Here is a 24,201-nt window from a genome sequence, read left to right as displayed (position 1 = left end):
GGTTCCATATGGAAAAGATTTCTTGTCCAGTAACACTTTCAACACACCTTTCTTCTGCTCAAGATTGAAAGTAGATTATTTTGTTTAGGAAAGGCAGTTTTTCTTCTGTTTTTCATGTAAATTAGTGATTTTCCTCTTAGCTGCAAATGAAACTTTATAATACACCAGTACCACAACAAAAAAAGGGCAAACTTTATAATAAACAAAACTTAGGCTGGGGATATAGCTCAGTTGATAAGAGTGCTTGCCTTGCAAGCACTAAGGTCCTGGGTTCAATCCCCAGTACTGAAAAAAAAAAAAAAAAAAAAAAAGTATAATAAACAAAACTTAAAAAAAAAATCTTGTTCTCTAGCATAATGTGAACTCCATGTATTCATAGGGTAGTACTTTTAGTATAGTCATGTGCTGCATAGTGATGTTTTTGTCAATGACGGGCCCTATCAATAATGGTAGTTCATAAGATTATATTGCAGTATATACAGCAAAACAGCCCTTGTTTTCGTTTAAGTATACTCTGATATTAACACATGACTATATTTCCAAGACATCTCATAGTTGCAGTGGTAAAGGAAATATTATTTTAAATGACCTGTATCTTTTTTCCCCACTCTTGACGCATCCTGGCTGCTCTCTCTAGCTAATAGTGTTCTGGCAATTGGCTGAAGGAGGCAGTAGATAGACTGCTGAGGTGGGAGAAGAGCCCTGATTGTTAGCTCCTGCCTTTCTTGTGCTCTTCCTGGTTCCAACTGTGGGAAAAGAACATCTTATTTCCCCTAAAGACATTATCTTATTAATGTGGGAATGGAACCTACTGTGTTATACCACTGAGTTACACCCTCAGCCTTGGGGTGTGTCTTATGGGTAGGTTACAAAGGGGTGAGAGTCCACAATTGAGTAATCTTGGGTGTAATTCCTAAGGTCAGGGCCATTATCCTGGCATAGAAACAGGAGTATAGCAAGGCAGAGATGGTAATTAGAGCAGGTTTATTGCAAGGTGAAGAAAAGGCAAGAGAAAACAATATGCACCCCAGAGATAGGAGCAGCAGATCAGCTTAGAACTGAAATGCACCAAAATGTTTAGACATTGGGCTTTTGTTAGGAAGAAGGGAGTGGGAGTTTTTAGTAGTGCAAAAACTTGGAGTGGCAGGCAGCCATGCCCTTTTGGGACCCTGCCTGAGCACTCCCATTTGGAGAAAGGCATTGACCTGTGCTTGGTGAACACTGAGGGCCTATACCTGCATACTTACCTCACTTGGCCCTTTGTGGCCTAATGCCACCAGTGGAAGATCAATAATGGTCAGCTGAACCTCAGAGAAGTCTGCGGGTCCATGCATGACCTTGGGAACACAGAGTGTGCCTCTAAATCTATGGGAAAGAGTGATCTCTCCAGTAGAATATGGAGGAAGTGGGGGACCCCTCAGTGACTTTGAGAAGCCTGCCCAACTTCCCAGGTAGATCTCTTCTATAACTCCCAATGCACAAGGGCAGGGTGGGTTTATAAAACTTTTTTCATTGTTAATCAGTTTAAATTAGAAGTGGCTATAGTCTTTTGAGTGTACAGATAATTTAACTTGAAGGGATATTTGGTTTTTGTCTTATGTCTTATCAGTAAGGAGAACAAGGCTGACATTATCAATTACAGTATTATACTCTGGTTCTGTAGATCTTGTCAAAGTCTTGTGCTATGCATTAGAGAAACATTTTTTTTAATTTAACATGAGAACACTTAACATAAGAATAGTTGTGAGAATAACTAATTCAGGGTAAAATATGAATTAGAAAATCAGATCTATTTTTTCCTAGAAAAGAATACTTATATCTTCATCTCCTTAAGAATTTGAATCTATTATTTCAACTTTAATTTTTCATAGCATTAAGAACTGAAGAACTCCACTAGAGTGCCTGAGTTAAAAATGGGAAAGCACATGTGTTTTGTGGCTTCTTGCTGTGAATGACACCCCTGGGCTGATTGGAGCCCAGGTAGTTTTCAAGGATAATTAGCCCCGGCTTCCCCTTGCTCATACTAGCCCAGAAACAAATGATATGTCAAAGAAATCAACACCTTCTTGATCCCATAATTATATTGAACAATACTATTTTTTTAAAAAACAACAAGAGCTAAAAAGTTTCCCAAAGAAAACTGGAAGTGCTGATAGAAATCTAAAGTAAGAGAATGTAAGAGAATTTTGCAGCAATAGAATCAAGCAGCATTTCCCTGAATGTGCCCCATCTTTTTTTTTTTTTTTTTTTTTTTTTTTTTTGTGGTGGTGGTGCTGGGAATGGAACCCAGGACCTTGTACATGCTAAGGAAATACTTTACTACTGAGCTACATCCATGAGATTTTAATTGGTGTGTAAGGGGTGATGGAGAGAGATTCAGAATGCTATGCATGTTTGGAAAACACAACACCAAATCAAATAAAGTAGTTTTTTTGTTTTTTTTTTTTTTTTTTAACTTCAGGCTTCTCAGAGCATTTATTTCCCTCATGTGCAATTGTGAATCTCCGGGTTTATCTGATATTGAGACAGTAGATATTGAATATAGATATAAGTATGGAAGTATTTTCAAGTCTGTTTAACATTGAATAAGACACATTTTGGGAATCACTGCAACTGGAGTTACAGGGACCCCTGTAGCAGGGAGGGCAGGGAATAAGTGAGGGAAGGGGAAGTTCTGAATCACTGAAGATGAACTTAAAGGAGAGAGCAGCTTAAAAGGGGAAGTCACCTGGGTCTGTGATCTATCTGTGCAAAGAGGCACAGTAAGAGTTGAGAGGCGGAGCAGAGGGGCAGAGTAAGGATGGGTAACAGAAGGACATACTGACGTAGAGGTTCAAATCCCAATGGGAACTTCAGTGGAATGTGTGCTGGGCTAATCAGCTTGCCCCGTTTAAGCATAGTGCCTTCCACAGACTTATACCAAATGTGATTGTCTTTTTTGAGCAACATCTAGAAACAGCAGAAGTAGAGGCACCTTGGGCCAGGTTTGAGGGCTGTTCCACAAGCCCCTGCCCAGGAAGACTATGCTTGGGTCTGATGGTCTCTAAGGAAGAACCCTAATAGTTCAGGACGATGGTGGAGGTGACTGGGGCAGGTGTCTGGAAATTCCAGGCTCTCTGAGCTCTCTAAGAAAGAAGTGAACTAAAAGCTTATCAATGCATGGGCCATTGTGAATGTTTATCTTTTTAAAAAACATGTTTGCAGCTTGACTTGTTTTTATTCTTCCTTCCTTTGTTAAACTTGTTGTGTTTTATTTTTTATTTATTTATTTATTTATTTTTTTTTTTTTTTGCCTAAAGATTGTCCTAAAGCAGTCGGATGGGAAAAGAACCAGAAAGGAGGCATGGGACCAAGGATGGTGAACCTTAGCGAATGTATGGACCCCAAAAGGTATACATTTTGGATGTTCTTTTCTCCACTAAGGTTTTTCATAACCAGCTTGCAGAACAGGTTATGTTAGACTAATACTGCATTACATAATGCAGTTCAGGAGATGCCATTCAAACTACTGAGTATTATTCTGCTCTTTGAAACCTACTGCTTAATTTAAGTTTGGTTATAAGAATTACTACAATGATGCTACTACCTTTCAATCTTTTATTCATTGCTTTCTACTTTTGTCCTATTGACCTCCATTGAAGGACATTATAAAAAAAAAATTTAATGGAAACCAGTACCGTATTTAAGGGGGAATGTAGTATACTCATTATAAAGGAGAAATAAAAGAAATTTCTGTCTTCAATAGTAGGAAGAATTTTTCTCTGAGGCTCTTGGTATGCTTTTATTCATGGACCTGACTCGTAGCTGATTATGTTTCCCTTTCACCTTGGCTGTTAGGAGCTCACTATCAAATTTGTGGCCCAGAACTAGCAACTGCAGAGAACTTCAATGACATGTATCCTGTGTGGAACCCTTTCTCCTCCCCTTTTACTCTCAAGCTGCATCTTATTTTCTCTTTGCTTCCAGTTTCCTACTTATTTATATCTTGTCTTCTTCCTTGGTGATTTTATATGTCTTGAGGATGAGACTGAGGCACAAAGGGAATAAATGACTAAAAACCTAAATCTCTCATTTTCTAGGTTAGCTGAGTCATCTGTGGATCTAAATCTCAAACTGATGTGTTGGAGGTTGGTTCCTACGCTGGACCTGGAGAAGGTTGTATCTGTCAAATGTCTGCTGCTTGGAGCTGGTACCTTGGGTTGTAATGTAGCCAGGACATTGATGGTAAGTTTTAGGAACTGAATGGGGCCTTTGAAGTTGTGGCTTCTTCTTTATTTTGTGGTACATCATTGCCTTCCCTTGCCTACTTTCCCCTTTCCCTTCCTCCCTTCCTTTTTTCTTTGTTCAGGATCCTTTTAATTATAAAAGGAATGTATGTCTTAATTGTAAGATAATAACACAACTTCTCCCACCATCCCCAGTCCCGTTTTCCAGAATTAAAAGACTTCCTAGATTGGTGAAAGCACCCAAAAAACCACTCTGAATGTGGGAATTCACACAAGAGATTTTATTAAGCAGATGGGCAGAATGTCTGCCCTTGAGAGATAGATAGAGAGAGAGAGAGAGAGAGAGAGAGAGAGAGAGGGAAAATATGACAGGGGAGCTATTCTTCAGTAGTGGAAGTTTGCAGGCCAATAACAATCGTACCAGTGACTGACAAGTAAGTTCGTGGGCTAACAATCTAGGTTGTAAAATGGTATGAGGGAGTCAGAATAAAGTGGCAGCAAAATGGCAGGGGAGAAATGACTGCAGCCTTGTTAACCCATTGTCCCTTCATTCCCCCATTTTTGTTTTTATAAGAAGATCCCTTTTGGGTGTATGGGCGAAGATCCATCTTTAGTAACTGCGTAATGCCGGGCATGGGTGTAAAGCTGATTCAGGGGAGGGAGATGTCATTGCAGTAGGCGGGGATTGGGAACTGGATAGTTCCCCTGGGGAGTGCACTTGTAGCCAGGCTCCGATCCTTCTTTTATGAGGTCCTGATAGTCTGGTAATACAAGCTGATTAATAGTGTGATTAGAAATTTTTGAATCTGATTTTGTGCAAATTTCAATGCACAGGGGGCAAAGGCTAGTATGATGGCAATTATAAGGATTGGGAGACATAAATGGGAAAATAAGTGGCCATAATTGGCCTGAAATGGGCCACAAGGGTTCCTTGGACAAGTTCATTCCTTCTCTTCTCCAAGTCCTCCTACAGCTGTTTGATCTTGTCTTTAACAATACCTGATTGGTTGACATAGAAGCAGCACTCTTCCAATGAGCACTTCTTTTTTTCTAGTGAACCCACAGAGTGGCTTCCATTGGAAGATATGTATCTGGAAGCAAATTGGAAGAGAGGCAGTTCTGATAATTTTGGGGTGATATCTGCCTGCTCCAAGGGGATGCTGTTGAAAGTCTAGGGCACTAGCCAGGAGATGAGAGAGCCCCGCTCTCATGCACATCCAACATCCCTGTGCCATGAGTGGGTTAGTTAAATTGAGTATGTGAAAGAGTCCCCAATGAGAGCAGTTTGCAAAGCTAACACATAAGAGTGCAGTAGAGTTTGCAAACCCTTATAAGTAAAAAGCTCAGATGATGAGGTGAGAGCACTTCAGTGGGAGCCCCAAAGGAAAGTTTTTTTGATTCCTGGTTTAAGATAAATGCTGTAGCCAGTACCCTAAGACATGGTGCCCAACCTTTTATGGTGGGGTCTAGCCTTTTTGATAGGTGTGCCAATGGGCCAAAGGTGGGACCAAACATGTGTCCTAAGACCCCCAGAGTGAACCTACTTTTCTTAGAGACAAACAGGTAGAATGATCTGGTGATGTCAGGGAGGTGAAGGGCTGGGACTTGAAGAAGAGCTTTCTTTAGGGTCTGGAAAGGTCTTCTACTGGGTTGAGGAGAGGTTCAGTGAAAGAGCCCTTTGAAGCCTCATATAAGAGGGCTGCCAGGATGGAAAAATTTGGGATCCAGGATCATAAATATCCTGCTAACTCTAGAGAGGAAAGGATTTCTTCCTTGGTAGATGGAATGGGTATGTCCTATAACAGTGCTTTTCCCTCTACAGTGATGGCCTTAAATCCAGGTGAGAGGCTGACTCCTAAGTAAATAACCTGAGGTTTGGAAAGCTGTACCTTTGCTGGAGAGACCCTATACCCTCTGTCAGTCAGAAAATTTAGAAGCTTAATAGTGTCTCTTTGGGAGTCCTTAAGAGAAGGACTACATAGAAGATCATCAACGTACTGTAAGAGGGAGGAGGAAACAAAAGTAAGGGAGACAAAATCATGAGACAGTGTTTGACCAAATAGATGAGGACCTGAAATCCCTGTGGGAGAACTGTCCAGGTCAGCTGAGAAGAAAATTGAATGAGATGAAAGCAAAGAGATCCCGGGAGTTAGGATGAAGAGGAACAGTGAAAAAGGTATCCTTTAAATCCAACACAGAGAAGTATATGGTGGAAAAGGGGATAGAGGAAGCAAAGTGTAGGGATTGGGCACAGTGGGGAAGATGGGGACAATTGCCGAGTTGATCATGTGGAGATCTTGCACCAAACGGTAAGATCCATTAGGCTTTTTAACAGCCAGGATGGGAGTGTTATAAGGAGTTGGCAGGGTGCATGAAGACTTTCTGCTTTAAATCCTGGATGAATGGGTGAAGCCCTAAGAGGCTCCTTTGGGGAAGGAGATATTGGGGCTGGGTAGGATGTTGGATCCTTGAAGCGAATGAGTACAGGTGAGCATGGGGCTACAGAGTGTGGGTGTCCCAGACCTTGGGGTCAACAAGGGAGGGAGGAAGGGGATATGAAGACCCAGGTTATATATTGCTGCAAGATCATGAGGAGAGGAATAGCAGGTTAAGGCATATGGTGAGTGAGATGGAAATAAAAGCACCCAATTTGGTTAGGATGTCCCTTCCCAGGAGGGAAATGGGACACATAGGAATTATCAAAAAGGAAAGATAGAAGCAGATTTGTTCGATATGGCAACTTATTAGAGGGGTTTTTATGGAGTGGTATGGTTTTCCCTCTACCCCAACAATAGAGGATTTGGCAGGGGAAGCGGGTCCCCAAAACTCCCATAGCACCGAAATGGTGGTTCCAGTATCTACAAGGAAAGGGAGCTGCCTGCCTGCCACCATGAGGGTCACATGGGGCTCCTGAGTGGTGATGGTCATCGAGTGTAGAAGTCCTCGGCCCCTTTAGTCATCCATTGCCAATCCTAGTAAGTCAGTGGGGGAAGGGGGCGAGGGTGACCTGGCACTTCTCTGAGCACCAGGGCAATCCACTGCCCAATGTCCCGGTTGGTGGCATTTTGGAAAAGGGGGTTGCTGGGGGTTGGGGCAGACTCATGCCCAGTGGCCATCTTTTCCCACTTGAAGCATGGGCCTGGAGGTCTTCTGGGAGCTAGGGTGCCCCTAGTAGTAGCCAGCTGGGCAGGTCTAACTGGCTGAAAGACTTTGGCTAGCATTAGGTATTTTAGTTTTTTTTTCCCCCCCCCTCAGTTATACACCCTGAATGCCACCACTATAACCTCTGGCTGTGGGGTAAGGAGCCCCCTGTCCATCCACCTCAATTTAGCCTTTATGTCTGGGTAGCTTTGGGAAAAAAAAAATCATGAGTAGCTGTCGTCCCTCCGGAGTTTCAGGGTCCTGATTAGTATATTTGAGCATGGCCTCTGGGAGGCAACTCAGTAAGGCAGATGGGTTTTCAGTTTTATCCTGTATTACTTCCTGAAGTTTATCATAATTAATGGATTTAATGGCAGTCTTTCGGAGACCTGCAAGGATGCAGGTTTGGAACTCGTTCTGCCGCAGATGCCCAGTCCCCGTGTTATAGTCCCGTTGGGGCTCCCTATCTGGTACTGCTTCAGCCCCAATGGGGTACATTGGGGTCAATTGGTGAACCTCATCTGCATAATTGTGCACCTGTTCCCAGACTCTCCTGTGCTCCGGGATCAAGGTGTTGGACAAGATCATATAAATGTCATGCCAGGTAAGGTCGTGAGACTGGGTTAAATACTGAAATTCCTTAATGAGGTTTGCAGAATTGGAGGTGAAGGAGCTTAACCACTTCTCTATCTGGGAAAGATCGGAGAGTGAGAAAGGAACATGGACTTTGATCACTCCCTCCACACCAGCCACCTCCCGTAGAAGGGCTAGAACATGTGTGTGGGACTGCGTGATAGGGGGACTGCGTGATAGGAGGACGGGATGGGCTGGGCGGTGGGGCAGAAGCAGAAGCAGATGGGAGCAAAGGAGATGGAGGAGCAGGGGCCAGAGGGGCCTCTGCTGCAGGAGACCGTATGGGGTGGTTTGTTAGCCAGGTTGAAGTCGGAAAAGGATGAGGGCTTAAGAAGAGGAAAAGAAGTGGGGGTGGGGGGAATGAAGGTTTGGGCAAGAAAAAGAAAGCTTGAATGTAGAGAAATTGCTTTCCATTTGTCCACTTGCTCACAGAAGTTGTAGGTAGTCATTTTGGGTTAAATATCTAAAGGATTCTGTGGCCAATTATCATTATACAAATGAATAAGTTTTGGTGGCATTAGGCAAGGGATCAGGTGAAGGGGTTTAGGATTTTCTAGTAGATATCCCAAGGGTGAATTTGCCGGAATGGAGGCCCTAGATCCCATGGTGGAAACAAACAGCTGAGTCAGTGTCCAGGGCATCCCAAGGTCACAGACCAGTTGACTGGAGATGAGGAGGCAGCACAATGATGAGAGTCGTCACCCCCGTCAGTGTGTGCCAGGAAAAAGCCGAGGGGGTTGAGGACCTGGTGCCAGGAATTTTAAGAGGAAAAGTGAAGAGGAGCTTCAACCCAGAGAGGGAATCTCCACCATAAAGATCGGAGACCCACCTGTCAGATAAGGTCAACCAAGGGGGCCAGCTGTAACTGTAGAAGTCATAGCTGGGGGAACCCCCAACTCCTCAACCACCTTGAGGGCTCCGGACAATCAACAGTTGCATCTCAGGTGAGCAAAGGAGTGTTTAAGTCAACGTAGGGGAAAACCCACCAATCTGAAGGCTGGTGGTGGAAGTGGTACCAGGCGTCCAAGCAAATGGAAGGTGAGACCAGCATCTGGGGGTCTGGGGCGTCAGATGGGATTCCACTCACTTAAGTAGCAGTAGAAGAGCCCATCCGAATCACGAGTCACAGCAACAATGAAAGCACCCCCAGAAAACCACTCTGAATGTGGGGACTCACACAAGACATTTTATTAAGCAGACAAGCAGAGTGTCTGCCCTTAAGGGACAGAGAGAATGGCGGGGAAGCTATTCTTAAGTAGTGGAAGTCCGTGGGCAAATAACAATCTGACCAATGACTGACGAGGAAGTTTGCAGGCTAGCAATCTAGGTCGGAAAATGGTTTGAAGGGGCAGAATAATGGTGGCAGCAAAATGGCAGGGGAGAAATGACTGCAGCCCTTCAATTAGTACATGCGTTATCCTGGACATATATAAATACAGAGAGTTCTTTGTTATATTTGCCATTATTTAGCTATTTATTTATATTTTCAATAAATGGATCATAGCATACTATCTATGCAAAGTTTTGATTTTTAACTTAATGAAAAATAATTGTGACTACCTTTCTATGTTTCCATCCCATGAAAAGTAGCGTTTTGTTGCATGATTATGTCTTTAATTTATATAATCAATTTCAGTTATTTTCTACTTTTTTTCTATTAGAGAGTCTGTTGGAATGTATGTTCTTTTACTTATATTATTATTTATCCATGGAGTTTTTCCCTTAGGAAAAAGTCCTAGAAGTAGGTTTTTTATTGGTACTGAGCTACATGCCAGCCCTTTTTATTTTTATTTTGAGATAGGGTCTTGCTAAGTTACTGAGGGTTTTGCTAAGGTGCTAAGGCTCGCCTTGAACTTGGGATCCTCCTGCCTCAACCTCCCAAGTTGTTGGAATTATAGGTGGGCACCTCTGTGCCTGACTTCAAAGTAGAATTTAATGTTAGAGAGCATGTACTCTCACACACACATATCTATTTATCTAAAAATCTATCTATATTCAAACTAAATTACCTTCTAAAATGTAGTACTAGTCCATACTCCTGTGAGCCTGTGTGATAACTTTTTCTGATACTTACTTCTTTTCTACAAAGTGGGTAATCAGTTGTTTTAATGGCATTTATTCAATAAGCTAAACTTAATTTTTCCACCTCTATCAAATGCACAACCCCCTTTTTATATCTAAGTCCCTTTTTGGATTCTCTGTTTCACCTAGTAAAACTGTATTGCTGCTCAGCATTTTAATTGAAATGACAATGAATTTGTAGGTAACTGGAAGAGGTTGACATTATTACAGTATTTATCCTTAGTTCCAGAGCAGCTTTTAATTTATTTAGATCATCCTTGTCTTTCAGTAGCATGTTTAAATATAGACTTTCCATGTGTTTTATTTAGTTTACTTCTGCATATTTGATGATATTTTCTTCTTTTAGAGAGATATTTCTCCCATTGCATTTTCCAATTTGCTATTACTAGGGTATAGGAAAGATTAGTGAGTTTTGCACATTTATCTTCATCTGGCCATCTTTCTAAGCTATCTTAGTTCTAGTAGTTTTTTATTTGAATCTTTTGAATTTTATAGGTTAGTAAGTATCCCTCACCAACATTTATATCTGTGTTTCTTTTCCTGTCTAGAACTGCATAGTAATGTTGAGGAATAGCAGGGAAAGTTGACATTTTTGTTACCAACTTTAATGTGAATGTCTTTTACTTTTACCTTTAATTTTGATATTTGATATTAGTTTCTGCTAAACGTTTTTTGTAAATTAAGGAAGATGATTTCTATTTCTGCTAGTTTATATCAGAAATGAATGTTGAACTTTATCAAATATATCAGGATAGTCAAAGTATTCTAAATGTTGAGCAGTTCTGGAATAAACCCTCCTGGTGCATTCTTCTTGTATATTGTGTCATTTAATCAGTAATGTTTTACTTATAAGTTTTACATCTGCATTCATAAGTCAAGTTGTTCTACAGTAATGTTTTTCCATGAAGTGTCTTTGTATGTTTTATAGCCGAATTATGCTAACTTTTAAAAGTAAACTTGAAATTTGCTGCCCTTTTCTATGCTTCAGAAGAGTTTTAATGTGTGAATTATCTATTCCTTGATGATTTCAAGAAATTCATTTATGGATCCATCTGGGCATGTTAATCTTTGGGAATTCTGTTGGTGGGAGTGGGGCAGGGAATTAGGGAAACTTTTACACACACATCTGTGTTGATTGACATTTTTGGGTTTTATACCACTTTTACAACAGATTCTACTAATATGTACAATTATAATGCACCAATAAACATATGGAAAAAAAGATTTGGTATTCTAAGTTAGTTTATTTTCCTAGAAAATCATTCATTTAATCTAATTTTTAAAATTAATCAAGTACATGTGATGTTTTCTTATCTTCTAAATCTCTTCTATCTTATCTTTAATCTTTGCATATTCCTAATGTTTATTTCTCTTTTTTCTACTCTTATTTGACAGATTTATTAGTTATATAATTTTTATGTTTACTCCTGGAATTTATTTTATTGTGTTTTTTGGAGTTTTTGGAGTAGTAGGTGCCTAGGTTTTCTTAGTATTTTTTGAAATTGCAGTCAGGACAGATTAATTGTGAAAATTTACAAAATGTTAAAGTTATAAAGTAAAAAAGAAAATACTCCTTTTCCACTTTTACTCATTTCAAGTTTGTTTAGTATGTGTTTCCAAGTCTAATGTGATACATAATAATTTCCTTTGCTTTTATGAGTTAACATTGTAAACATTTCTCATGTCATTTAAAAATGATACCTCTTAGTCTTTTTTAATGATTGTAGAATAAACCTCCTTATCTGACAAAATATTTAATCACATTCCTTAACTTCCTAAGACATTCTTCTCATATTTGACACTAATGGCATGTCTAGTTTTCTATAATTATAAATTATGTTGTGAAGAATATCTTTGTAGTTTCATCTTTTGGCAGTATTTCAGATTATTTCCTAGAATAGATTGCCAGAAACAGGTCAGAGAATATGAGTGTTTTTAAGATTCCAGAAACACATTGCCAAATTACTTTCCAGAAAAATTACACCAATTTAACATTCTCAACCAGTAAGATATTTATTTTTCACTGCCACATCCTTGCTGACACTGAGGGTTGTAATTTTCTTTAATCTTGGAGATTAGCCCTTTAAACTGTGTAGCATTCCAGGAAGCCAAAAGTTAAGTGTGAAAGTTCATCTGCATGTGACTAGCCTACAGCATGTTTGTAGTTTATCTGGCTTTCTTTCCTCTGCCCAGCATGTTCCCAGACTGTCTTCCCTGCTATCCACTCAGGAATGCAAAAATACTTCTGAAATAAATATCCTGAACCAAGTACAAGTGACTTTTGGATTTTTCATACTTATCTCTCCCTCCATAGTAGATTGCTTAGCTAATGAAACTGGGTGGGTATATCAAAAAGTTCCCAGTGGACTTCAAAACAAACAGCCTGTACTAGGCTTACAAAAGGGGGATCCTAGCCTGTCATTCCCAACCCTAGAGTGAGTCGGGCCTTCAATGACTGTCTCCCTGGAGTAGTCAGTCTAATTGAGTTCAGAGTCCTGAGTTGAAAGATACTGAAATGAGAGCAAGAGTGAGAGAGCAGGATGATAACTGTGTAGCCAGTCATAGCAGGGCTTCCCTTAGATCGCTATACAGTCATCCCTCAGTATCCAAGGGTGATTGGTTTCAGGTCAGAGGTGAATACCAAAATCTGAGGATGCTGCAGTCTAAAACTGCCTAGTATTTGCATAGAACCTACACATTACCTCCCATATACCTTAACTCATCTGTAGATTATTTCAAATACCTAATACAATGTAAAGGTTATATAAATAGTTGTTATATTTTTTGGAATAATAACATGAACAAAATGTCTGTACATTTTCAGTACAGAAGCAGTTATTCCCTAATCCACAGTGAGTTGAGTCTGTACTTATATATGATCTAAAATATCCCCACCCCACCCCCAGAAAGTAGGCATCTTCACTTGGGGGCAACTCTGGAGATCTCATTCATTCCCATCATTAACTAGATATGTGAGTTTAGACAACTTACTTATCTTTTCTATGTTTATCTATGCTTCAGTTTCTATATCTGTAAAACAAAATGATTATACCAAGTATTTTGGAGATCCTGTTCAACTTTAAAATTGTGTGGTTTTGGCCAGGCATGGTAGTGCACACTTGTAATCCCAGCAACTCAGGAAGCTGAGGCAGGAGGATCACAAGTTCAAAGCCAGCTTCAGAAACTTAGCAAGGCCCTAAGCAACTTAGCTAGACCTTGTCTCAAATAAAAAAATGAAAGGATTGGTGATGTGGCTTGGTGGCAAAGTGCCCCTGGGTTCAATCCCCAGTATCAAAAAAAAAAAAAAAAAAAGTGTGGTTTTATAAAACCTTACAGGAGATGCATTTAAAACCTATGATATCATTAAAACTATGAGAACATAAAACATAAAATCATCTGCTAAATGTCCCAATTATGAATAAGGCTTGTCCATCTTGATGAAATAGAACAAAATATTCTGCCTTATTATACAGTGGGAAATGACTTGTAAATCATTTTTCTGGAGTTAACTCAGGACTTAAATGAATTTTGAGAGAAGTTATTATTTATACTTAATTATTCATTAAGGAAACCAAGGACATTTGGGGACTCATGCTAATCCTTTTAAAACAGCAACACAGAGAGTTCTTATGGGATTCACTTCCAAAGCTGCTTCTTGTGCCACTGTCAAAAATTATGAAAAATTAGTTAGACCCACTCTGACATTTCTTGGTTTCATTACAACAGGAAACTTAGTACTTAGCATGTAATTATTTTGTCTTTTAAAGGAAGTTGACATTCTGTTTATCAAAAACTGAATTTGTATAATTCAATTTCTGCAGTTTCCTATATTTTGAGATTCACAAGCTGCTTGAAAGAAAAACCTCTCCTAGGGATTTCAAGAGAGACATCATGTGAAATATTCAAAGGAACACACCAAGATCTCCTGTTTCCACGCAGGGTTGGGGCGTCAGACACGTCACATTCGTGGACAATGCCAAGATCTCCTATTCTAATCCTGTGAGGCAGCCCCTCTATGAATTTGAAGATTGCCTAGGTGGAGGTAAACCCAAGGCTTTGGCTGCAGCTGACCGGCTCCAGAAAATATTCCCCGGAGTGGTACGTTGATGCTTCTTGAGACCATTACAGACAGTTTTTTTTTTCCTCTATCTGTAAATGTTTAAATCTTGAGAAATGAATCCCTATGGTATCAGTTACACAGAATGAGACACTGTCATTCCTGACAGACACTCATCATGTGACCAAGACTTACCTCATCTCTGAGACAGAGATTTAAAAATACAGCAAGACTGGGCATGGTGGTACATCCCTGTAATCCTAGTGACTCTGGAGGCTGAGGCAGGAGGATTTCACATTTGAGGCCAGTCTCAGTAATTTAGTGAGGCTCTAAGCAACTTATAAGACCCTGTCTCAGAATAAAAAATAAAAGGGCCAGTGGGATGTAACTCAGTGGTAGAGCACTTGCCAAGTACATGTGAGGCCCCAGGTTTCATCTCTTACACTACAAATCAAAACAAAACAAAGACCTCTCATATATTCTGGTGAAAATGAAATGAAAAATATATGAACAAATGTTTTGTAAGTTGCAAAGCATTGTGTAAATTTGATTTGAGGAATTTATAAATATGTGTATTTTTATACCCTGCCCAGTTCTAAAGGGAATTTATGGTGGCCCAGATGTAGCATATTGTTTTTCTCCTATCACCAGAATTCCTTGGTAGTCACTTAGTACAGGTTTATGAAATTAAATTGAATGCAAGTCTATGGAGGACAAAGATTAGATAAAAGTTGGATTTTTTTTCTCTAGCTGCTGTTTATTTTTTAGTTACATCATTTGCTTTAGAAACTTTAGATAATGAGACGTAAGTCATTCACCTCATTTGATTAAAAAATTTGAGCATTTTTTTTTAGGTCATCCTGCAAAGATCCTGCATCTTCATGCTTAATCAGTTTATCTGATAGGAGTCAGATTAGATATCTTCCAAGCATCTACTTCTACTTAAGAGGCCAGAAAAGGCTCTCAGCCCTAGCCAAGAAAAAAACCTGTCTTCCCGAAGTTTCTCCCTTTAGTTGCTCAGTATTGATTCATCTGTTTCAGAGGTCTTTGCTGTAGAAGTCATGTTGATGGTTTTGTTCATTTTGCCAGTATCCCTGAGGAATCATTTATTGGGTTTAATAGTATTGATTTAGTACCCACTGTGTACCCAGCCATGTGCTGGATGCCAAAACAAATGGAATAAGTCACAACCTTGCCATTGAGGAGGGAAAGTAGGTAGGTCTCTGCTGTCACAATATTGCGTATCACACAATCCTAACATCTCATTTACCAACACTTATTTCCTGCTCATGGATGTAAAGGCTGTTTATGGTTCCACTGAACTCAGGACTTCTGGTCAGCTTCTGTTCTGCAGTGTGTGCCATATTTCAAAATGGAGGCTAACAGACTCAGAAAGTCAAGGGTCATATGTTTTCTCTTATACATAGAGGCTAGAGAGAAAAAAAATCAGGAATGGGATCTCATGAAAATAGAAAGAAGACCAGTAGAGTTGAGGAAGCAAGACAGGAGGGGGCAGAAGGGGAGAAAAAAGGGAGTAACTGGGGATGAAATTGATCAAATTGTATTATGTGCATGTACGAATATACCACAACAAATCCTACTATTGCATGTGATCATAATGCTTTAATTAACAACAGTAGAGGCTAAAGAGCCAGTCACCTCTGTCCTGCTGTTCTTATGGTAGAAAGTGGAAGCCTAAAAGAATTTGCAGTCATCATGCCTCCTAGAGCCTCAGCTCAGCTGCATGGCCCAGTGCAGTGCCTTCCATTTCCAGTACCTAAGCAAGTCTTAGGGCCAAGTCCAGAGCCAGTGATCAGTCAGTAGGCTGTCTTCTCTGTGGGAGGTCCTGAAAGTCATGTGGCAAAGGGCTTGGAAATGAAATTCTGCTAAAGGAAGCAAGGGCATAGTTGGGAAGAGTAATTCAGTCTATCACTCGGGAAGTATTAGGTACTCCCCTCAGGGACCATGGGGACTTGACTTTGACTCTGAGCTCTGCCACTTGTAAGTTGAGTTTTTGATTACCCAAATCCTAGCCATTGTCTGTGAGCTCATGTAATTCTTTCTGTTTATTTGTTCAGTTATTCTGTTACTCATTCATTAGGTGTTTATTTAAGGCCTACCATGTGCAGGGACAAGAGAACTGATGGACATTTCTTCCCCCAGCCCTGCAGGGAGCTTATTATAGTCTAGTAGGGGAAATGGTCATTAATAAATAATTTCACAAATATTTTAAATTGTTTTTAAATTTTTTTTTTTTAGTCATAGGTGGACACAATACCTTTATTTTGTTTATTTCTTTTTGTGCGAGGCTGAGGATCAAACCCAGTGCCTCACACGTGCTAGGTGAGTGCTCTATCACTAAGCCACAACCCCACAGGTATTTATAATTGTACTAAGTGTATGAAGCAGGAGCTCAGTTGCTGTGAGCATGTGTGACAGGTTGACCTGAGGTAGACTGGGAGCTGAGTGTGGAATCAGGAAACGAAATCCTGAAGGATGGGTGAGAGTAGGCTAAACTAAGGTAGCAGAGCTGTTTGCGCAAAAGCTTAAGGCAGGAAGGCGTGTGATGCTTTTGTGTACCTGAAAGAAAGCCAGGGTGGCTGAAGCTTAGAGTTCAAGGAAGACAAAGGAAGGCTGAGGCAGAAGCAAGGGCCAGATTATACTGGACCTTAGAGATCAAGTCCAATTTTGGTTGGAAAAATAAGCACACCAAGCACTCAAGCCTCTTGCTTGCATTTACATTGTGTTATTGTTTTCCCTATTGCATTAGGTGAGGCCAGGGTCCAAGCCTCTGAGACTTTTATTTTTGTGCCTTATGAATAATTAAGTCATCAGATACTTGTATAGTTCATCAACTTCATGAAAAATACTTGTGAAACTGTATGATTTATTAGTTAACCAGACTTAGGAGATTTCTTCATATGCTTGATTTAAAGTAGCTTTTTTCATTCAATATGTCTTTGTCAATCACCTTTTTTACACCAGGCCGTGGAGAAAAGGCTAGGCCTTCATGAACAAAGCCTGGCCCTGCCTTCATAGAGCTAATATTCTAGTTTATCACATACATACTGAATAATTAATTTTAAAAATTATAATGGAAATAGTAAGTACTAAGGAGGATAAGTAGAGGGTACTAAGGAAATATAAGAATGGGCCCTGGACAGGTTCACTGGACCAGAGAAAGCTTTCTTGAGGCAAACCATTTGTCCTGGCTCTGAAGAAATTAATTAAGAGAACAGTTTGAGAGAGGCAGGTGAGAAGCAGAAAGCGGTGGGAGAGGTTAGAGATCTGGAAGTGCATTCCAGGCAAGAGAAGTGGCCTTTTGAAGTTAGTAGATGTGTGAAATGCAGACTTCTTGGGCAATCTGGTCACCTGGAAATGGTAGAAATGCTGGTTCTATTAATGCAAGATTGCCTCACTTGTTCAATCATTACAAAATTCTAACATCAGAGCTTTCAGCACAGTGACATTTGACTTGGAAAAAGAATAAAATGGGTGATAGTTCTTTTTTAGTTTTTAATTTCGACATAATATACTCACAGGAAAGCGCAGTGAAACCATCCCAGGAGGTTGTAAGAACCCATCCTGCAGCCTTCCCCGGATGACAGACCTAGGTGACAGGGTGATTTCAGTGGATGGCTGACCTGGAAAGCTTTAAATACTCTCTTGCAGCTAGAAAGTCTGTACTTTCAGGTTTTGCTCTAAAATATCTTGACCCACACCAACCATTTTCTGGCCCTAGATTCTCAAGTAACTCAAAGGCCAGGTCATAAAAAACTCTTGATTTTTTTCTGCATGTAATTCCTTAAGTAATCCCTTTTCTTCAAGTTTGATATAGGTGTCTCATCAAACTTTTGCAAGGGCTTTTAAAATGCCATGATAAAATTACATTAAAAGAACTGCTCTGCTGCAGACACTGTGCCTAATCCTGAGGTTAATTGGGTTATAAAACAACAATTGATTTTTTTTTTTGGTACCGGGGATTGAACTCAGGGGCATTTACCACTGAGCCACATCCCCAGCCCTATTTTACATTTTATTTTGAGACAGGGTCTCGCAGAGTTGCTTAGCACCTCACCATTGCTGAGGCTAGCTTTGAACTCGCAATCCTCCTGTCTCAGCCTCCCGAGCCGCTAGGATTACAGGCATGCACCACCGCGCCTGGCAACAATTGATCTTTTTAATCAAATTACTATTTGAGGTCACCTTTTTTTTTTTAAGGTGAAACAATAAAATGTAGGCTTTTGGAGTACACTGGAGGGTTTTTGTTTTTGTTTTATTGGGTAGGAGGTCAAAACCAAGGTCTTACATATGGTAGGCATGCCCCATACTACATGAGATACACCCTTAGCCCCACACTTAAGGTTTGAAAACCCAACTCTGGTTATCTGCTTCCCACCCTGATAATGAACTTGCCTTCTCACCTTAAAAATTTTTGCACCCAGGAAAAATATGTGAAACAGTGAATGATGCTTTTCAGACCATGAACAACAGGCAGTGGACCAGCCTTTATCCCAGCTCATTGCCTAGAGGCATTTACTAGTCAATACTACACCTGACGTACCAAAGAAGATAATTCTGTTCTTGCTGAGCTGGTGAAGTAGTCAGAGTTCAGAGCATATGAAGTGTGTGGAATTTGCTGGACAAAGTGGCAGATACAAGTGCAGAAAAGAGGTTCCAGAAAACTGCCCTACCTTCTTCAGCAGCACCTTGAGCCTTTTGTTTTCTTTTTCTTTTGTAAATTTAGGTACCACTCTGAGATGCTGGAAAGTAAAAGTAAACACTACCAGGGATCTGTGAGCTAGTGGAGATTACAGAGCTCACACAGGGCTGAGAGTCACTGGATCTCAATTATGATAGTTCAGAGACCTCATTGAGTGCTCTGAGCCTGCAAGTGACAGCCCAGAAGGAACATAGAACTAAAGCTAAAACTGTGAAGCTTCTGGAAAAAAAAAAAAAAAAAAAGCTTCTTAGTGGTCTTATGATAAGCAAAGATTTGTTAGAACCCAGTAAAACTGGCTATAAATTTTAAAAAATTATTAACTTGAGCTTTGTCAAAATTTAAACTTATGTTTCTCAACAGACCCTATAAGGAGAATGAAAAGACTGACCAAACTGAGAGAACATTGGCTGTACTTACATTTTGCAAACAACTTTGACCTAGAATATATTACCATTCAATGATAAAAATTCAAACCAACTTCTTTTTTTTTTTAAGAGACAAAAGGCTTGGATAGATAGGTACTTACTTCACAGTGAATGTCCAGTGAACACCTGAAAATGCTCGCTATCAGTAGTCACCAGAAAAATATGAAGTAGAATCATAAAGACATATCATTGTAGAGGTTAGAGATGTAGCTCAGTGATGAACATGAGGCTCTGATTTCAAGCTCCAGCGCGCACACACACACACACCAAAAAAAAAGGGGGGGGGGGCAAGAAGATCCACTAAAATGGCTAGTATTAAGAAGACTTACAGTGTTAAATATCACACTATAAAGCAACCACTCTTCATACTTTTTGGTAAAACAGCCATAAGAAATTCAACATGCACACCTAAGAACCTGGAAATTTCACTTTTAGATAAGAAAACATGTATGCACTGAAATATTCATACAAAAATGCCCATTGGAACTCTATGCATAATAGCCCAAATCAAGAAATAATCCAAAGCCAGGTGTAGTGGTGCATGCCTGTAATACCGGCAGCTTGGGAGGCTGAGGCAGGAGGACTGTGAGTTTAAAACCAGCCCCAGCAAAAAGTGAGGCACTAAGCAACTGAGTGAAACCCTGTTTCTAAATTAAAAATACAAACTAGGACTGGGGATGTAGCTCAGTGGTGGAGTATCCATGAGTTCAATCCCTGGTACCCACCCCACCTCACAAAAAGAAAGAATCTAAGTCACCAAGTAGAGAATGAATGAACAAAATATGGTATGGTTACACAACAAAAAGGAATGTAATATTGATACTTAACGATGTGGATGAACCTCAGAAGCATTCTGTTGAGTGGCCAAAGCCAAACATAAGCAAGTATATTTTTAGGATATCATTTATTTCAGGTTCTAGAATGGGCAAAACTCAGCTATTGTTTATAAAGTCATAACACTGGTGGTTGGTGAGTAGTGGGTATTGATAAAGAGGCACAGGAGAGCATTCCCTGGTCATGGAAGTATTCCATATTCTGAACAGGTATGCAAAGATTACTCTTCAATTTGTCAAAATATGTTGAACCGTCCATGCAAAATAGGGGTATTCCACTTTATGTAGATTATACCCCACCCTTTTTATACCTTTGAATCATGTGGGGAGTTTTAGAAAACACTGATGCCTACACCCACTCTCAAAGATTCCAATTTTAATGGCTTGGAGAAAATCCTGGGATTGGGAGTTTTAGAACCCTCTTTTGTTCTGCTATGTAGCCAAGATGGGAAACCACTGTGTTGAAACTTGCTCAGTTCCACCTATGGAGTATGGACCTAAGGAATGGGCTGCTTTGTCAGCTTACTAGCTAAAATTTCAGCCAGTAAAAGTTCATTTAGATTGGTGAAGTTTATGTGGCTAAGGATCAGTTATTCACAAGGTCAGAATGGGTATTATGTAATTATGTTTCAATCTTGGTATCATTAAACCCACTCAATAGCTTTTTGGATCACACTCCCACCATTTAACATGTTTTGTCAATTGTAATATGCCATTAAGCATATTATGTTATTAGCACTGTAGGTGTTGCTTTTATAATTATTTACTACAGTAATTGGTACATAGTAAATGCATGATACTTACTTCATATTCATAAATGAGGTCTTAGTCTTTGTGGCAGTCTCTGTTGAAATGAACTTGTTTGGTGATCTTTTTTTCTTTCTGAAGCCCTTCCTTCCTTGCATCCTTTCCTGGTTTGCTTGAAATTCCCTGCCCCTCATCTTTTTGGAATCGTTGTTGCCCCTCTCTTGAATTCAGATCAGATTCAAAGTTGAAGACAAGGAAAAAATTTCCTTTGTAAAAAGACCTAGTTGTTATGCCCCTGAGCTATTTTTTCAGGGTGAAGAGTTTTGGCAAATAAATAGAAAAGTCAATGTTTTCACACACATCCCTGTGGCCAGAGGAATGTGGGGGATTAAGGGTACAGTTGGAGACTCTAGAACACTTTTCTGTGAGAAGTTTATGTCCCTGGCTTCATCCGTGTTCACATATGGTTCACTGGTAAAATCAGGCAAGAGCACTGGGTCTGTTGCTCAGTAGTAGAGTACTTGGCTCAGCATGTGTGAGGCCTTGGTTCAATCCCCAGTACCAGGAAAAAAAAAAAAAAAAAAAATTTTCAAGGAATATTTGTAGCCTATCTTGATTTTTAAGAGGTAAAAGAGGTGGAAAGCATAGGTAGGGTAAGGAAAAAATAGAATCATGGTGCACAGAAATTTCTAGTTGTCGGTGACCACACATATGTGCTGTAGGAAAGCATGGTCTTGAGAGCTCACCTGTTCCTTTGCCTCAGACAAAATACATCTGGGTATTTCCCTAGAATGCCAGAGGGTTCAACATGAGCATCCCCATGCCAGGACATCCAGTGAACTTCTCCAGTGTCACCCTGGAGCAAGCCCGCAAGGATGTAGAGCAACTGGAGCAGCTCATCGAAAGCCATGATGTCATCTTCCTGTTGATGGACACCAGGGAGAGTCGCTGGCTTCCAGCTGTCATTGCTGCAAGCAAGAGAAAGGTAGTGTATGGAACCTGGGATGCTTGTCCCTGTGACTTAATGCACCACTACCCCAAAGGGATGCACCACCACCTCAACCCTTCTGTCCCCTGTAAAGAGGGGTGATATGTGTAATCCTGGAGTCCAGTATCGAGGGACTTCCACTATAGACCCTGTTTTGCCTCACTTCATTACCCAAATCCCAAAAAAATAGTTAGCATTTACTGTTTACTTTCCCTTCCGGTCCTTTGAGGTGGTCAACACTAGCAGAAATGCTACACTTGGGTTTAAATGCAAGCTCTAAGAGGGCAGGAACTTTATCTTATTCACTAGTATTTGGTCAGTGACAATTTTAAGGGCCATCAGTATAGAATAGTGAACTAAATCACAGTCCATATTTATGGTGGAATAGCGTGCAGCCATTCAGTTATGTTTCAAAAAATTGTAATATGGAAAACACCATGCTGTGTTAAATAAGATACAATATTGTATGTATTTTAGTATCAGTTATGTTTAAATATAAACATATATGTATAAACTTTTACATAGGTCTATCTATTCATCCATCCATCAAGAGAGAAAAGAAATAGGAGAAGGGGAGGGAGGGAATGGGAGTGAAAGGGAGAAGATAGCAAGAAGAAAAGTCTCAAATTGTTAATTATTTGAATTGTGTATTTTGAGTAATTTTCAAACTGTTAAATTGTTTAAACTATATATTTTGAATGATTTTTTTAGTATGCTTGTTTTTCTTTATTTTTCATACTCTCTATATGATCAGAAATTTGAGAAAGCACATTAAACAACAATTAAGAAAAGTTCTTAGAGTATAAATGAAAAAAGATGTCCTTAAAAATCTATGAAGGATAATAGAGGGAAACACACATTATTACCTCACGTGCATATATGATTGCATGACCAATGTGATCTTACAATATGTACAATCAGAAAAATGAGAAATTATACTCCATTTATATATGATTTGTCAAAATAGATAAATGCATTCTGTCACATATAACTAATTAAACAAATTTAAAAATGATAAGATAATATGAATTATATCTCCATAAAACTGTTATTAAAAAAGTCTACATGGAGCCAGGTGTGGTGGCATACACCTGTAATCCCAGCAACTTGGGAGAGGCAGGAGGATCATAAGTTTGAGAACAGCCTCAGCAACTTAGTGAGACCCTCAGCAACTTAGCAGGACCCTGTCTCAAATAAAAAATAAAAAGGACTTAGGATGTAGTTCAGTGGCAAATCAACCCTGGGTTCAATTCCCAGGACCCCAAAACAAAGAAAAAAATCTATGTGGACATAAGGTGCAAAGAATTGGTCTGAGAACTTGATTTTATACTCCTGTCTCTTATCAGTTAGGTGACCTTGGGCCAGTGGTAGAACTAAACTCTCTTACTTCCAGTATCTTCATCTAAAATTGGACAATGTTTGTAGGGAGTTTTAAATGAAATTAAATAAGATAATGTTAATCACTTTTTAAGTAGCTTATGCTTAATAAACTCTCAGTATTGAGGAGCTTTTACCATCATTGGCTATTAGAGTTCAGTTATATTCCTAATCAAAAAATAAGTTATAAAAGTTAATAAATATGAAATTAATCCTGGCTTGAAAATGTTTCCCTTAATTTTCTTATTCCTTGAAATTTACAGCTGGTCATCAATGCTGCCTTGGGGTTTGACACATTTGTTGTCATGAGACATGGCCTGAAGAAACCAAAGCAGCAGGGAGCAGGGGACCTATGTCCCAGTCACTCAGTGGCATCTGCTGACCTCCTGGGCTCATCACTTTTTGCCAACATCCCTGGTTACAAACTTGGCTGCTATTTCTGCAATGACGTGGTAGCCCCAGGAGATGTAAGTAAATTTCTTGGTGTTTCCAAAGATTTCCAATGACCATGTTGTATAGTGGGGCAGAGAAACCCAGCTCTTTCATTGTTATTTATAGACTGTCTTTCCACAAAGAAAAGAATTCTCCTATTTTGGGGAGATGGCCTTGTCCCAGGATGAGCCTTGATTGGAATCATCAACTGTCCAACTCTTCCTCATTCACCAAGAAGAATACAGCCACAGATAATTTGGGGGGCAGGGTGAGCTCAGTGAGGAAACTGTAGCACAGTGTGGTTCCCGACAGCAGTACTCTCTCCTGTTCTTTTCTTAGTAAAAGAAACATTAAATACGGGGAGTCTACAGATCCAGCTGCCAGTCCAGATCTTGACACATGTGATTCAAATAAGTCTCCTAGGCTCCCTGTGCCTCTGCAGAATGGAAGTGAGGCATAGATTTGTCATTTTTAACAAGTAATATTGCATGGTTCTCAGTTGATATTGAATTTCAGGTACACAGTCAATAATTTGTA

At 39.8% G+C, this 24,201-nt stretch overlaps 1 protein-coding gene across 5 annotated transcripts in view; it reads left to right on the top strand.

Moving 5' to 3' along the window:
* Positions 1-24,201, top strand: part of ATG7 (autophagy related 7) — a 237,436-nt gene that overhangs the window by 55,581 nt on the left and 157,654 nt on the right. For 4 of the 5 annotated variants that reach the window (XM_079122503.1, XM_079122504.1, XM_079122507.1 and 1 more), the window contains 5 exons: positions 3,300-3,390; positions 4,080-4,224; positions 14,022-14,180; positions 21,658-21,852; positions 23,496-23,699. In XM_079122503.1, the coding sequence (XP_078978629.1) occupies positions 3,300-3,390; positions 4,080-4,224; positions 14,022-14,180; positions 21,658-21,852; positions 23,496-23,699 (794 nt within the window). The remainder of the gene's footprint in view (positions 1-3,299; positions 3,391-4,079; positions 4,225-14,021; positions 14,181-21,657; positions 21,853-23,495; positions 23,700-24,201) is intronic. The other variant, XM_079122505.1, reaches the window with a different exon arrangement.

This window comes from Sciurus vulgaris (genome assembly GCF_902686455.1).
Source record: "Sciurus vulgaris genome assembly, chromosome: 19".
Taxonomy (NCBI): Eukaryota; Metazoa; Chordata; class Mammalia; order Rodentia; family Sciuridae; genus Sciurus; species Sciurus vulgaris.
Note: the sequence above shows the minus strand (reverse complement) of the source record. Positions and strands in the feature narration are given on the sequence as shown.